The 15,804-nt window shown below is 37.7% G+C and overlaps 2 protein-coding genes across 4 annotated transcripts in view; one reads left to right on the plus strand and one right to left on the minus strand.

Moving 5' to 3' along the window:
- Window positions 1-15,804, minus strand: part of LOC100645758 (autophagy-related protein 16-1) — a 601,658-nt gene that overhangs the window by 254,105 nt on the left and 331,749 nt on the right. The window lies entirely within an intron of this gene.
- The window catches only part of LOC100645878, a 97,823-nt gene that overhangs the window by 23,474 nt on the left and 58,545 nt on the right, over window positions 1-15,804 (plus strand). Inside the window, exon 3 of the mRNA XM_003397578.4 lies at window positions 6,127-6,328. Coding sequence (XP_003397626.1) covers window positions 6,127-6,328 — 202 coding nt within the window. The remainder of the gene's footprint in view (window positions 1-6,126; window positions 6,329-15,804) is intronic.

Consider the following 15,804-nt stretch of genomic DNA (forward strand, 5'->3'; position numbering starts at 1 on the left):
TAAATGGAGTCCCACCGTAGCTTGAGACCACTTTAGTGATGTGCACCTATTATTTTACTTGACTTGAAATATCCTTCCTAATTTTAAGTTGAGGTTCTTTCAACTGACTTGACTTGAGAGAATTAACAGCTGCTATGTAAAGAAATGTTATTTCTAGTCTCATACTTGATATTACTTCCTTGATCTAGATCAACTTTTGTTATCTAGTTTGTATTAAGTCCTGTTCAAATTAATCAAATTGTTCAAATTCGAATAATTTATTATCGAGTAGTATCATTCGCACAATTCTGCAAGTTACTTCGTTTGAATTGAAGTCATGTAAATATCAAGCGAATATCGATGCCTGAAACGACATCAAACGAAAAGACGGGTGTCGCTTAAATTTACACGAACAAGAACTAAAGTTGAATTGGAGGAACTTAATTAATCCGAAGAGGCTCTAAACGGTTGATTGTTAATTAATATTAGAGTGAATTTCATTGAATATGTGAAAGCTGATGGCAAACAGTTTGGACAAAAATATTCAACACAAAGTACCAATACGAAATAAAATAAAACTCCTGCACGTATATTATATCGGTTTATTAATCGCCGGTTTATCGGTTTATTAAAGAAATGAAGAAAAACCGAGTTATTTCGATTGCGATTCTTTTGCAATCGTTTGCTCGGTCCGATTATTTGTCGTTTCTTCGTTTTATGGAGGCTGCGTCAACTCGTGAAAGCCAGTACAATTGCGCAACGTCCGGTTGGTGGCTACTTGAAAAACTGTGACTTTACACGGCACGTTAAACCCGCGTAACGACCGGCCACAATTATGCGCTGGGAAACGAACGTACAAGTACACGGCACAATCTTATTGCGGGTGGTCCGGCAACCATCGTTACCTTAAAAAAAAACTTATAGAAATGAAACTGTACATGAAAATTTGTGTAATGACAGCAGCCAAGATAAAAAAGGTTTTACTATAACAACGAATCTGCACTCTACACACGTGCTTATAGAAAATAATAATTATTAAGGAATTATAAATTGTAAGTGAAATGAAACTAGATTGGGGAAAAGTCTAATGCAAATGAGAGGCTTGCGTGACTTTATGCGCACTGATTTCTTCTCGAAAGTATTCGTACGAGTGCACTCTACTCTTAAACAATAACGTATTCTGTTCTGTGTAATATATCACGAACATGATACGTAACATTTAAAATCACGGTACTAGAGGGCTAAACGATAAACGTATAATTCATTGCATTAGACTTTTCTCCACTGAAACATCTGTAATTACAACTCTTCCCTTTGATCAGCTCTGTAGTATATAATCTAAATTAATTCAAACCTGAATAAGCTCAAAAGCTAATGCGGTAATTAAGCAGCTCGATTAAATAATTATTCACGGCAGTTAATGTAGCGTTGTTAAACATATTTACAGAGCGTGAAATAATAATTATTAAGAACAATTACTGGACAGAACAGACTTGGAAAAGTTTAGTCAGTTATCGAATGATGTGCTATTCAATTTCACTCTAATATTCAATTTGCAATAATATAGATGTTCACGCAATTTCTTACGGTTCGTTAAGTGCGAAGGTTATGTCGATGATGGTATAAGCTTCTACGATAGTCTTTACTTCTATCGAGTTGTATTTAGTTTACTTATGAGAAACGAGCTATACATAGATATTTGAAATATGATCGCATAGTAGAGCGGAGCACTGTTTATGATAATAGAAAATTATCTTGCAATGGATTAAATTAACTTCTTCCATGACTACCACCAATTAAAGAACAAAATTAAGGGACTTAATTTGTAGCGTGTAGCAAATCTAATTTATAAGAAATTATGATCATAGGGCGTGGTTTCCCCTATGGAAACCTTTATTATCATAATCAATTGCATCGTTGATTTGTTACAATACTAACGCAGCTAGATAAAGAAAATTTGTGGAAAACCGGTTTGTATCCGGATGTCTAATCTGTGATTTTTACAGATACAAGAACACAATCTTTAATACTTTCAAGACTGAATATTTTTTATTGAATGTTTTTTCTATTGATTATTAATAATAATAAATAGTAATTTTAATGAGACAAAATAGTATGAGAATGTTTATTGTGAAGCAATTATCACGTCAATAATTAATAATCAATTAATAATCCCACCACTTAACAGTGAAAAAATTTCTTTTTCTTCAAGAAATATTATCCGCATCTATCGTTTATTACTGACAAAAAAAGATTCAAAAGAGTCTCTAAATCACGAGATTCTGCCCTGGCTCGAGTGATCTCAGTAATATTCAAAGTGGAATGCTTAGCGAGACCACCGTGTATCGGAATGCGAGAAGAATCGCGGAAAGTCCACGTAAGGAAGGAGTTTCATTGCCTTTGTTCGCGAAAGGAAGAGAGCCGGAGGAACGCGACAGGCAGGAATAACAGCGGTTAGAAAAAGAAAGCGAGAAGAGAGAAAAGGGGTACCCGAGAGAAGATAAAGAAAACCAAGATTGTACATCAAGTTCACCGCGACGAGGAGTCCGAGGAAAGGGTTGGGACATTGGCGATGCCACTTGAGGTTGAACCGTATCTAAATGTAGCTCGTATATCAGAAATCGAACTATTCCACGGGTACCATGGAACACAGACGCTTTACTTGCATCATTTTGTGCGATCGCCGTTCCGTAATACCGACGCTGCAGATGCGGCCAGCCCTGGGCCGTTCCGCATTTCCCTCGATGTCGTGACAACTTACACGTGGAAGTTTCCTTTCTGTTACTTCCTTACCAGCCTCGCTCACAAAGAATCCCTCTGTCTCGATATATGAAATGATGTAGAATGTTGCGGTGGAACAGTGCACCGGTCGATAAATCTGTGCTAGATTTATGACGATATAAAGCTATTTCGTTTCGCTTAAGTACGGAGGCGCACGTCCTTCGGAAGCGGAAGATTTTTCCGTAGCGAAGTGGTCGGACGATAAGACCCGGCCCCGAGACGAATAACCCGCTGATAGAAATGAGCTCGATACGTTGCCGGAAAGTAGAGAAGCGTCCGGTTTTGCAAGGAGACGACGATAGCTTTCAAGGCAAGCACGTTAATCTCCCTACTATTCCACTTTCGTATCGTGACAGAAATTAAAAGATTTATGACTGTACGCAATCTTGCTTGGAATCTGCATTCCCAGCCGAAGAAATGGAAGTAGGAATGTAAGGGAAGCTGGACTAGCGCCAGAGCGTCGTGCTCTCAGAGATTGGCAGTTTCGATTCGACACGCTTATTGTTTTATTTCGCTTCATACGCTCAACGAGCAATTTGTATTCCTCCACGTTGATGGATAGCGTGCGACTTCCGTTACCAGTACGACTTACTAGATTTTATATATTGTAAGACGTACGACGAGGATTGGCACAATTAAATAGTCTACTATGCAAATTATAAGTTTTATTTGTTGAATATTAAACGGAATTTTTTAAATTCTTGCATTCTATAAAACGCATAATAGTTCCAAACTTTCGATCAATATATAAGTGTAAATATATAATTACGTATGTATGAGTGATATGAATAGTATAAGTGAAATTGAGTCAGACTTCGTGTCAAACACGATCACGTTATAATAAAAATAACCATCGTTTTATAAAATTATCATTTATTATTATTTGAACATTTGTCTTAAACGACACGGTAAGCAGAAATTCATACTGAACGAAACCTAGTGAAATAAATAACGAGCATCAACCGTTTCATGATAAAGTTAAATTTCCCTTCAAGAATTAGTCTTGCTCGGTACACTTAACGACTGGTATTTATCACGCATTTGGGCGTTCAGGTATTCCAACAGTAGTTTGCGGTATAGCAGGTACGGGAACGATATTTTTCATAGCGAAACGAGCGACGCGGAAGGGAGCTGGTTAAACGAACGATGAAAAATACGGAACGATAGCAGCGGTCAATACCACGGCCTACGTGTGACGCTTCTTTTCCGCAGTCCAGGTAGAAATGTTCTTTTCCTACGTGCACAACTACCAAATCGATTCAGCTGGCTGATTACTTGCCAGGACCATTCCCATGTTAAAAAACCGAGAACGGTTAATTGATAAATCGTGTTTTGTGTCAACTGAAGTCACAGTTCTACGGATTTTTAATTAACCACCGTCAAAGGTTATGAATCAGAGCTAAAAGAGAGCGCGATAATGCAAATAATTAAGGTGACCGTATTCTTTCCCCTTTAAAATATTCGTTCTTTCTCGCGTCTACGAATATTCCCTGTAATTTTCGCCAACATAGAAAAAACATGAAAATATGAAAATTTCCCATTTCGTATTTAATCATCCTTTGAAGAAGAACATTCGTTATAATACAATTTCTGTTATAATATATACTAGTATCTATAGGTGACTGAATATTTTACTAAGTTCGTGGTAGCGATAATTTTGTTAGTGTGAAACTCGATCAGTTCCATATTATCCATTATGATTTCTATAAATTTATTTATCATAACGAGATAGCACAAATAATGGTAAATTTCAGAAAAATGAAGGAAGATAATATCTATAATCGTCATTCTTCCAGCTATTTTAATTTATCAAGTTGATCAGCATAGCTTCTGAACGATTCGTATCTTGAAAAATGAAAAGATGCCAGATAGGACATTTAGTGGCTTCGATAGTGGGTTTCATGACATTTCCAATTTTTAGAAGGAAATTCAATCGAGAAGAATATTTGAAGTCCTATTATACGTTGCTTAGAGACGAAATACATGAGAATATATGAAACTATATAAAGCATACCCAATGGCTAACAGAGATGGTATTTTCTGATTAGTATAGGAGAAACGAGAGAAACGGTTGAGAACAATGTAAGAAGCATGGAAAGCTCTCCGATAAAATTCTCTGGGTGCCTGTAAAATATTTACGATCCGACGATGTTCCATTATCTGGTAATGCGGTAGCATTATAACGAGTAAATGGTACCTTGTCTTCTGCATATAGGCCCCCGGAAGTGGCCGTTGATTACTATAATGCGCTTATCCTTCGGCCCGTAACGAGTGAAGATCTTCCTACTATCCGACGTTCCACGAATGATTCGACATCGTAGATCGTGTCGAAGCCGCAGAACGAACGTTCGTTTAACGTTGCGGTTATCGTTGTGGTCTCTTGCCGACCATTAAAATTAGCTACAGTCATTAGTCCCGCGAAGCCTTCTAGAGCCAAGTAATTGAATATCTTTAGCGCCTGCTGGAAGATCGATGTTCCGTGTTTTGGCGAACCTGTTACCGCGTTAACTTGTTCTTCTCCCCGTGGCAGTCCCCCACTCCCTCTCTCTCTCTCTCTCTCTCTCTCTCTCTCTATCTATCTACCTATCTCTCTCTATCTCGCGGAAAACTTTTCGACGAATCACGATCGAAAATGCCCCACCTCTATCCGTCAAGTTTGCCGAGATTAATTATGATTTCGTAAAAGAGGGATGATGCGACAGCGACACTAGGGCGCAGAAATTATTCCACCACTTAACGCGGCCCCTGTCCTTCTCGACTCAACCATCGACAGGGAAAGAATAACGAGCTGCCCCGAGCGAGAGGTACTTTCATCCGCTCAGAGTATAACAGTCACTCATCCGCATCAATATCAACTTGCGAAGTTGAATTAGAACATTCGTAGCTTCGGCACTACGCGCCGTGCAATTTATAATTTTTAAAACATATTTTAATCAAGAAAAATATACACGCTGTGAGAATACACGCTGGTATTTTACAAAAATCAACGAATTATCTCCTTGTCTCGTATCGTGTCGTATTATTATTAGAAAATTGGGAAATTTAAAAACAAGTTTTCAAACAATGACATACACGTATCACCATGATCTAAAAAGTTATTTTTAGTAAAAATCAATAGTACTCCTTTAGACTAAAATTTTTACTCTTTTATATTATTCGACATATTTCAATATTTTAATCCAATTATTAAACGACGTGGCACCTTTAACGATAAAATTTGTAAATATCTAAAACCTTTCTTCCCCCTTTTACTGCATCTGTTTGTTTAAGAATATTCTCGTTTATGTTTCGGAAGCGATAAGAAGAGAAATCCAATTTTTATCGGCCTAAATGTGTAACCTGATTCGACGATTTCTGTTGTTCCAGGCGCTCTTTCACAATCCCAGTTTCCAGTATTCACGATTTACGCTCAGAAGAGCTGCTTGGCTGTGAAACCATGCGAACGTGCCTGGTGTATCGACAGGGTCCAGGGGCATCGTCTTCAGGGGCACACACGCAGAACTATGAATGCCTCCTCGCGACAGCACTGTTTGGAACTCTGTTTAGGCGAGAGAGACTTCCTGTGCCGGTGAGTATGAAACATGGCTATTTTTCGTTTGCTGCATCGCGAATCCTATTCAACGGACGGTCGTTTTCCGGCGACCTGGTTCTTTTTCCCGTCTTCGGTCGCGATATCCGCCTCCAGCGTTGCGGGTGGCAGAGGAGGCGGACGCACTCGCCTCGAGATTCAACGCGAATCGACACACGGCGCACAGGGCTCTTCTTCTCTCTTTTCGTCTTCCTCGAGTAGATCTTGGAGAATCGAAAGCACCTCTACACGCTCCGGTGCGTTTTCCAGTTATTGGGTTCCTCGATCGAGAAGGAGGACGTTACATCACGCCCCTACAGAGTCTGGAGTGTTTCTTGGTCATGAAGCGGCCATCCCCGACGTTTCATGCGAGCTGGAACATCGAAGGGAACGGTCGGGCTATCTTTCTGGAAAAGTTGCAGAGAAATAGCTGCGAGCCACCCAGATTCCTCGTATGTTTGTCATTTCACTGGATTTTTCCCTATTTCCAACTATAAAAAGTATTTGTTGTATGTGTTAGTGTTATGAGTTAGTTAGTGTTATAGGATGGAACGATATATAGGGGTAATATTTTCTTTCTTTGCCATTCGTGACTTCTGAAAGTGAACGAGAGAGAATAAACCCTCCTATAGCAGCGTTTAATCATTTCTATCGATTTTATGAATTTTTCGTGATTTTAGTAATTTACTTGCTGTTTCTAGCGAATTATATTTCTTTTACCCAATATTTGCTCGTTATATCACGAACATCATTTTATATATTCGCTCTAGAATATTAATAACAGGACTACAAACTACTATGCTGCAGTATGAAAAATTCGATACTGTGAAAATGAAGCGTATATAGAGTCCGATAAAAAAGACGGAGCTTTATTAGATAATAAGACTATGCGCAAATACTTTTTGTATTCACGGTACGACTCTTCTGCCCCTGTGCGCCAGCCAACGCAGAACGTCGATTTTGTTTAAATATTTTTCTCGCTAAATGTTTTGCCGCGCTACATTCCCGTGTCTGCACGCGCGCTGTTTTTCATCGCTGTCACTTTGCGTTCGCTCGAAGGCATTAGAGGAACGCTTTGATCGTGGCCGGACTAATTATGCCCGCGTCACTGCGTTTTCTCCTCTCCCCATAGAAAATACCACGAAAAAGGGAGAAATAAAAATTGGCACGATATCATGACTATGCTATAACTGCAATTATATATCGATGACGGTGAGTCGGATTTTAGAAAAATTGACGGGATCTCGATCGTTATAATGATCATTCGGTCTAATTTGTAATCGAGCTCGTTACCGTCAGTCGGATCGACTTTTCTTCCGCATTCATCTTTGAATACAAGGGTTTAGATATCGGCTCGAGTATACAGTTACCAGCCGGTTAAGTATATACATACATGTCATAAGATCTGGTTGATTTTATTCCAAAGACTATCGGAAATTGCGTAAGTAGATGCAGTAATGCATGTTAAAACCTTCTCATTATAGTTGCCCATAAAGGGGTGATCGGTGTAGGTTGAGTTAAGAGAATCAGGTGCCTCAGCGGTTAGATAAGAATTCGCGATTTTACAGATCCGTTATCTTCGTATCGTTGCAAACGACGATAATGCGTGCACGATTCGAGAAATTCTTCATTATGTTTGAATAAAGTGAAGTTTAAATCAGAATCTAAATTTAATTGAAATTAACTAATTGTTTAGTTGTAAGTTTGAAAATGTTCCTCATAGTAATTTTTATACGGTTTTTAACGAAGTTAGTTTCTAAGTAACAAATAAAAGAATTTTTTGGACAATTCCTACTCTCTACTAAAATGCGTTTAAATGAATTTATAATCTTTGTCTAATTTTTAAATATTTCGAAGAGAGAAGTGCGTGTTTTCAATTATTCCATGATTAAAAATTTACCATTTAGATTAAACATATTTTTTCTTTATTTCTTTATATTTGAAGCAAAGCTTTCCGCAAATAGTTACCGGGGAGATGTTTCTCTCCATATCAACGAAAAGCACGATCTTTTTTCAGTTATGCGGTTTATAGTTATCTGTTTTAAATGAACATTATTTATTCATACGCGTCGGTATTCTTACACTTAAGTCACAAAAAGACCGGTAGCTTTTATGCAAATATTTGCGAAACAAGTAAACTTAAACGGTTTTGAAGTTAAAAATATTTTAGTGTGGGAAATGGTAATAAAAAAGAAAAGAGTGGAAGGACGGAACAAAGAGAATATTCCAGCGTTTCAATTATATATCATCGACTCATTTTACTAATCGGATTTTTTCAGCCATAGGAGCGCACGAACGTCCTTTGACGCAAAACGATCGCATATTTAATTCTCTTTTTCAAATAGTCTATTCTCCTCTGCTATCTATTTAATTTCAAACATTTATGTCAAAGTCAGAATTTTTGAAACCTTTGTTGCTTAAAAAGTGGGAATATCACGGATATAATTCTCGAAGCAGATCTAGGGTACAATAAAATTGGTGCTTGATAATCGTATTGGAATTTCATGCATTTTTGGTCGAACATTCTTTTCTATAATACTTACAATAAAAGGTTTTATTTAAATTATTTTCATATAAGTGACATTTAGATAATAGCACGAGAAAAAGAATATTCTTTCGCATGAATGTATGAAAAGCTTCGTTTCTATTAGACCACAAAATTAAAATTTATGTGTCACAACCCGCAATGTTAGGAATCTAAGGTATACAGTTTAGACGTTCTAAATGCTTTTGATTGAATGCTGCGTTTACACACAAAAATTTCCCCTTATGTTTGTATTATAATATATAAAGAAAAAGAAACATACTTTAAAAAAATGTTCGACTATCGCATTCGCATTTGACATTAATAGGAAATTCTATTGGATGTTCAGTGGATCATCGGTTGTCATACGTTTAGTGGTTGGCTGTCCGTGGCTCGTTTGCAGCCAGTTGTTACCTGTCATGATTATGACATGGTTAGTTATTAATTAACCTTTATACGGGGGCGTTTGTCACGGTCCTGCTACTAGGAAATTTATACTGATACATCTGAACATTACAACGCAGTATAGTTTGTGCCAAGGGATTTATCATAGTGTATATATACTATACCTACTGTGTTGGAGCTAAGTGACAAATAATTTTAATTTTAAAAGTCAGAATATATTGCTACATTCTGCGGGTTGGAAATTTTCAAACGATGAGAAATACTTCGGAGAAATTATTTTAAATTAATTGTAATAATTAAACTGCATATCTTTATATATTTCTAGAAAATTGAGAGATACAAGAATGCGTAGAATGCATAGACATGCAAAAGTATCTAAAATATAATATTTATTAAGTAGAACAATTCTCTATATATCGAATATGAATTTGGATAAATATCTGTGATTTAATAATAATAAAATCATTATATAATAAGAGGAGATTATGACTCAAGAGAAGATTCAGTTGCGCTAATATACAATATTAGGTTGTCCGAAAAGTTTCTTTCGTTTCATAAGGTGATAATAGATGAAGAACAATTTCTGTTTTATATTATTTTGTTGAATTAGGTATGATCCATTTCGTTCTATCTCTATTATTATATTCGTGCACAATTCAATAAACTAATATAAAACAAAAAACATTGTGCGCCTATTATTTCTTTATAAAACGAAAGAAACTTCTCGGACAACCTAATAGATACGTACGTTTTAAGTTAATCAGGGATCTTACCTTCAGTAGTCCTTTTACAGTCAATTCGATAATTAAGAGACTTCAGGAAAGCGTTGATTCGAGGAATTTTAATCTATTAGCCGTGTGAAATATCGGGGTCCGGTAAGCATGCGGAAGAAGCGAGTTTCTTCCGATTTCGATAGAAACCGACGATGGAACGCACGTTTATGCGATATCACGCCGACACGTCAAGCTTCGCATTCGTGAGCAAGATTGAACGTGCACGTGCACACCTTGAAAGCACCTAAGCGAAAGGTCTCTGCCATCTGGTCGCCTCGCGACGACCCTCGAAGCGAAGCTTCGACCCGAGGCAGGGTCGAGAGGTCCTTGCCCAGCCGGAACCATATCAAAAGTGGCATAGCTATGCGTTCGTACCTCGGAAACCGTGGAAAGGGGAGCAAGGACTTGATCTCCAGAAGAACGAATGAAGTTCCGGATTGAAGACTCGTGCGTGGCTCGCGGACCCGACTCTATCATTCCGGAATTTCAGTTTGTTCAGCCGTGTATCAAATCGTCTTCCGCTTTCTTGCTATAGGAAAATATAAATGGAACCTTTCCTCCCGTGGTTTTATTTCCATGTTCGCCAGGTATTTTGTAGCTCGTTCGCAAGATCCTTCGTTTTATCTTAAAGTCGTTATTGTATATATAAAGGTATACTTATATATAGGTGTAGATTTAAAGTTATAGATAAGAACTGATTAGGTTTGATAATGCACACGATGCATGTGATATCAGGAAATGTATAAAATAATTCCCTATCTACGAAATATAGTACTTTATCTAAAGTAAAAAAAAAAATGTACAAATTTGTACATCAAAATCTTTTGATACAGACAATAAAGCATCTTCGCAATCTGCTATCTAAAAAATATAATTTCCTGCTTAAAATACAAAATTTATCTTCAAAAATTCAAATATTAAATTTCGCAAAAATCTTGTAAAAATCTAGTTGTCAATTAAAATTCCACTAAAAGATCCATTCTGAATTTAAAGTATTGTAAAATATTCACAAAAGAGAAAGAGAGAAAGAGAGAGAGAGAAAATTTATTGTCTCGAATGTTATATGTTTACGAGGAAAGGCACGATGTAAGGATCTGTAGAAACACGAGGGTTTGGTTTGGTATCACGCTCGCCGCTCGAAACGCGGAAGAGATAATGAGGAGGAAGCGAACGTCTCCATTAAAACTGAAAAGACCCTTAGACATGGAAAAGGCCCTCGTCCAAGAGTGTTTGATGGTCGGTGTTTGCGGATAATCGAAGGTAAGCCACCAGAACGGCGTTATTGCGCAACGATACGTGCGTGCGGCGGTGAAGTGGGTCGTCTTGGCGCTTAACTTGGCCTCGGTTGAGAATCGAGCCCCGCGGTTTCTAAGGATCGTCGGTGTAGATCGCATTAACATTCCATAGGAACGGTATTTCCTCGGCGCAATCGGCTGATTAGGCGTCCGCGGTTCTGACTAGCATCGTGTTCCGGCTTCTCCCGCATGATTGCCTCGATTTTCAAGCACGGATCCCGCCGGATCTGTTACATTTTGCTACACCAGCGAAATTCTACCCACTGTAATTTCGAACCGCGCCGGATCAAAAGAAGCATTCACGACATTACTCATGATGTATGACCTGTAGTTCGAACTAATCGATAAATTATGTTTTCTTTCAAGAATATTCGTCGGATTACGAAAGTACTTGAATACTTTACAGGAATATGTGTTAGACAAAATATTTCGAAATTTTGTCAGCACTATGACAATGTCTTAAAATTAAGTATCCTAATACAAGGAATATCAGTGAGGGGTTAATCTCTTGTAATTTTAACAACGTTGAAGCAATTACTTCAAGAAAAACTTTATACCTTTTCTTTTGTATATCCGTGACCTGGAAACCGCTGTTACGGAGGGAATAGAATTTAGTGAAACAAAAAGATTCGAAATAAGGAGATCTATTGTGCCCTTGAATATAAATTTTGTTTTGAGTTACAAGGTCTAGAAGCAAAAGAGCTATAAGTAGATTCCTATTGCTGTTTCTTGTTGCCTTCAGCTAGAGCTGCAAGGTTAACCCTTTTGGTAATATCCTTTGTTATAAATATATGAACGTGCTTCCTATAATGCTTTCCTATTGTATTGTAACACTGTAAGAGTAAGGCTCTGGATCAGCATACACTGTACCTATACTTATTTCAATATATTTTTTTATTACAAATTCCTCCACTCGTTCCTCTATCAGTTAACTTCAACAAACAAGATCCTTGGATTTTTATATCCTTATGATGTTTTCCTAACGAACAAAAAATTCATTGTTTAAGAAAAACATTGGCACGATAAGATCGAATAGCAAGTGTATAAAATTCAAGATTTACCTGAGATATATGCGATCACAAATGATAGCATGATAACAGTATAACGAACTAAAGTTAGCGATTAAATAATTTCATATTTCTGTAACACGCGATAATGATGATATGATAATAATTTTGAGAACAGTAATAGAAATCTTCCAATTCTTCTAATCTTTTTCCTTGAAAAAACACAAAACAACCAAAAGATTTTCATTTAAACAAACCGTCGAAATCGATACTTGGAGCGCAGCTTTCAAAAGTAAACAATGTTAATTATTATTCTCTCGTTTCAATTTATCATCGGCCCGACTCAAAGGATCACAATAAAGAAAATGGATCGGTTTAATCATTCAATCTCGTGACAAGATCCGCGGCAAACCCCTGGATCCGGTATATGCTGGAAGTGTACAAATAACGCAACGAAGCGTGGAACTCGCAGAGGCAGATTCAACGCGGTTCTCCGCTTTCGAAATGTTGGCGATTTGTTACGAGCAAATGGTAAAGATCGGATAAACTCCGAGCTGTGATGCGCTTCGTTCTGGAGTGTTTGAGCCAACGACGAAAGGTAGAGGACGTAATAGAACGAGAGCAAGCGAGAGAGAGAGAGAGAGAGAGAGAGAGAGAAAGAGAGAAGAATATAAAAAAAAAGAGCAACAGTTCCTGCAAAAGAGAAAGCAAGAGAAAGAGAAAGGGTTATAGCTGTGTAAGATGGAACGAGAACGAACTGACAGTTGTTGTGCACGAGGTTTTATGACCGTTGAGATCGGTCGAGGGATCGATCAAAAGCGAATCGGTCATTGGAGGATCATTGTACGCGCGCACAGGCTTGCGCCCAGGATCTAGCAACAGGAGAGATAGGTTATTACTGGCGGCGCGCCGTATCGACGTTCCTTGTTACCGGGTAATGAGTTTATTGTTTAAGAATCACGCCGCAGTTACATGTGCTGCAATCAATTACAATAATGTAATATAATCATAGCAAGGACCAGCGGCGCGCAGCCGTATAATGAGGTCCCTTCTCTAATGAGAGGATTGCTAGCGAATCGAGTTAAGCTTCGGTGTAGGCACATTCACCTACCGGTAAATCGTATCGATGTGTTGGTGCACTGAATCGGCCAGGTATTCTTAAGGTACGTGCATTCACGTAACGTCTCTCTGTGTACACTCTTGGGTTAGGTTCAGCCGGAAAGAAACGCGGTAGCGTTACTCCGTATATCAACGTCGCGTCGACGCGTATAACCTAAAAGAGTAGATGGGAGAAGACGAGGGAAGGGCGAAAGAGAGAAAAAGAGAGAGTATAAGCGGGCAGAGGAAAGTTGAATTCAGTTTCAGCCACGTCGCGACGAGATAAAAAGTTGAAAGTTCGTTGCCAGCCGAAATTTCACCGGAGATACAGCTTAGGAAGAACGCGCAAAAAGCCATTAACTTGTAGCGCGAAAGAGTTTTAGACGAAAATTCGCCGAGCCGCGAAAATTCTACTTATCCAGTTCTAGATATTCGCCCTCCGTACTTTCAAAGAACACCAACATCCGAGAGGGTTTAATCGCGCTAGAAAATCTAATGGCCCGTTACCGGTACATTTACCGAGTAGTACGTTGTCCGATGTTGCTCCTGATCGAGTTTCTCGAGCGGACAAATTACGATTTTCAACGGATTTTAGACGAAGGACGTATTGTGCTTACGTGTTGCGAATACGTGAAAATAGTGAAAGCAACCGAATACAGAATATATGGGACCCTGTTCCAAGCTGTATGCTTAAAGTTCTAGCCTTGGAATCTTTTAATTTATGAATCAAATTATGTAATCAAAATTGTATTTATAAAAAGTCTTCATAACGAACATAAAATAAATGAAACAGGATTGAGACGTTCAAATAGTATTCAGATTAACGATAAAATAAACTGTTATCTCTTTCCAATGTCTTGGTAAACTGAGAACTGCAAAAGAGTGATAACGTTAGAAACATTTCTAATCATTTGTTTCTCGTGAATTGAATATTAATAGTCCTCCTATGTAATGCAGTTAAGAAATTAACAAAATGACCAATTTGACTTCTGACAGACTACCCATATGATTTTATGGTATCTATACGGTTTTATACTGATTTCTCAGAAAGAATGTTCACGTTTTCAAACGAAACGATGTAAAGTGTACTAGACGATAAATGAATATACAAATGAAGTAGCGTTTCTGTAACGGAGAGTTGCCACGCAGCTAGTCACCGTGGGGTGACTTAGAAGAAAACTGCGACGAATTGACCTCGTGAAAATGTTCGCCTCATGCAAGAACCTATGATACCTTCTATCTTTTCGACTATACCATATTCAGGAAGAACGACACCAGCGAATTATGCGAGAGCTTCGCAACCAACGCTTCCGGTGCAGCACGGTGTTCGTGAACGCTTGGAAATTCACGCTATATCGTTGAATTCGGGGGTGGACGCGACGTGCAGGTTTCCGCTGGAAGGAAGCGAATGCTCGATGGAGGAAAATTTCACCGCACATAGAGAGAGAAAGAGGGAGACAGATAGACAGACAGACTGCGTTAGTTTTCAGCTTGCTTTGCCATGTAAATTTCCGCGAATATTTTTGTCTTGGGTCCCGCGATTCTCACTAATGTCGCGGCATTAAAGTAAAATTGTTCTTTCGTGCCAGTTTCGATTGAGGGATTTTATTATGAAGAAATTGCACGTTCTTAGTGTACTCGTATTTAATTTCTACACGACTGCTAGAAGGACCTATGATGACTCGTTATGAAATAAAAACTAAATTCCGAATAATAGAATACACTGCATAGGTAAAAATATATTAATTTCCATATGGTCATCCGAAAAGAACTCCCAAGTTTGTTGAATAGATCATTACACGAATGAATTGAGGATATAAATCGGACATACTATTATATAGATGCAGTGACGATATCTTAAAATTGAAGGTATGAACTGAAGACATAAATTCATACCTACATACACTACGTATTACATTGTAAGGATGAAATTATTAAGTACAAGAAAAAAAACTGTGTATTTTCATAAACAGAATATAGCTTAACTTTTATGAAGTTGAAATTCTTTCAATTATTCTAATGTTCTTCATTAAAGTCAATGAGTCCTTTTAATTTGTCCGATTCAAAGCTATTGAAAGTTAATCGAAGATCTGTAAGTAGAATCAATCGTTCGTAGTCAGACATGAAATCCCGCGATGTTTAGGAATAGAAATGTATTACAGATACGTATTTCGAATGAAGAATACATGGAACTACTACAATTAGGAATAAATCATTCTATATTAGTCCATGTTATAAAATTCAAAATGAAACATTATATGAAACGAGGAGGAATCTAAATAAAATGTTTCAAAAAACAGAAACCACCTACTGTACCAATGATAGTGAAGCGAATAAATGTCTATTAGGAAGTTCCATAATGCTTAAAAAGAAA

Source organism: Bombus terrestris, chromosome 9 (genome assembly GCF_910591885.1).
Source record: "Bombus terrestris chromosome 9, iyBomTerr1.2, whole genome shotgun sequence".
Classification (NCBI taxonomy): domain Eukaryota; kingdom Metazoa; phylum Arthropoda; class Insecta; order Hymenoptera; family Apidae; genus Bombus; species Bombus terrestris.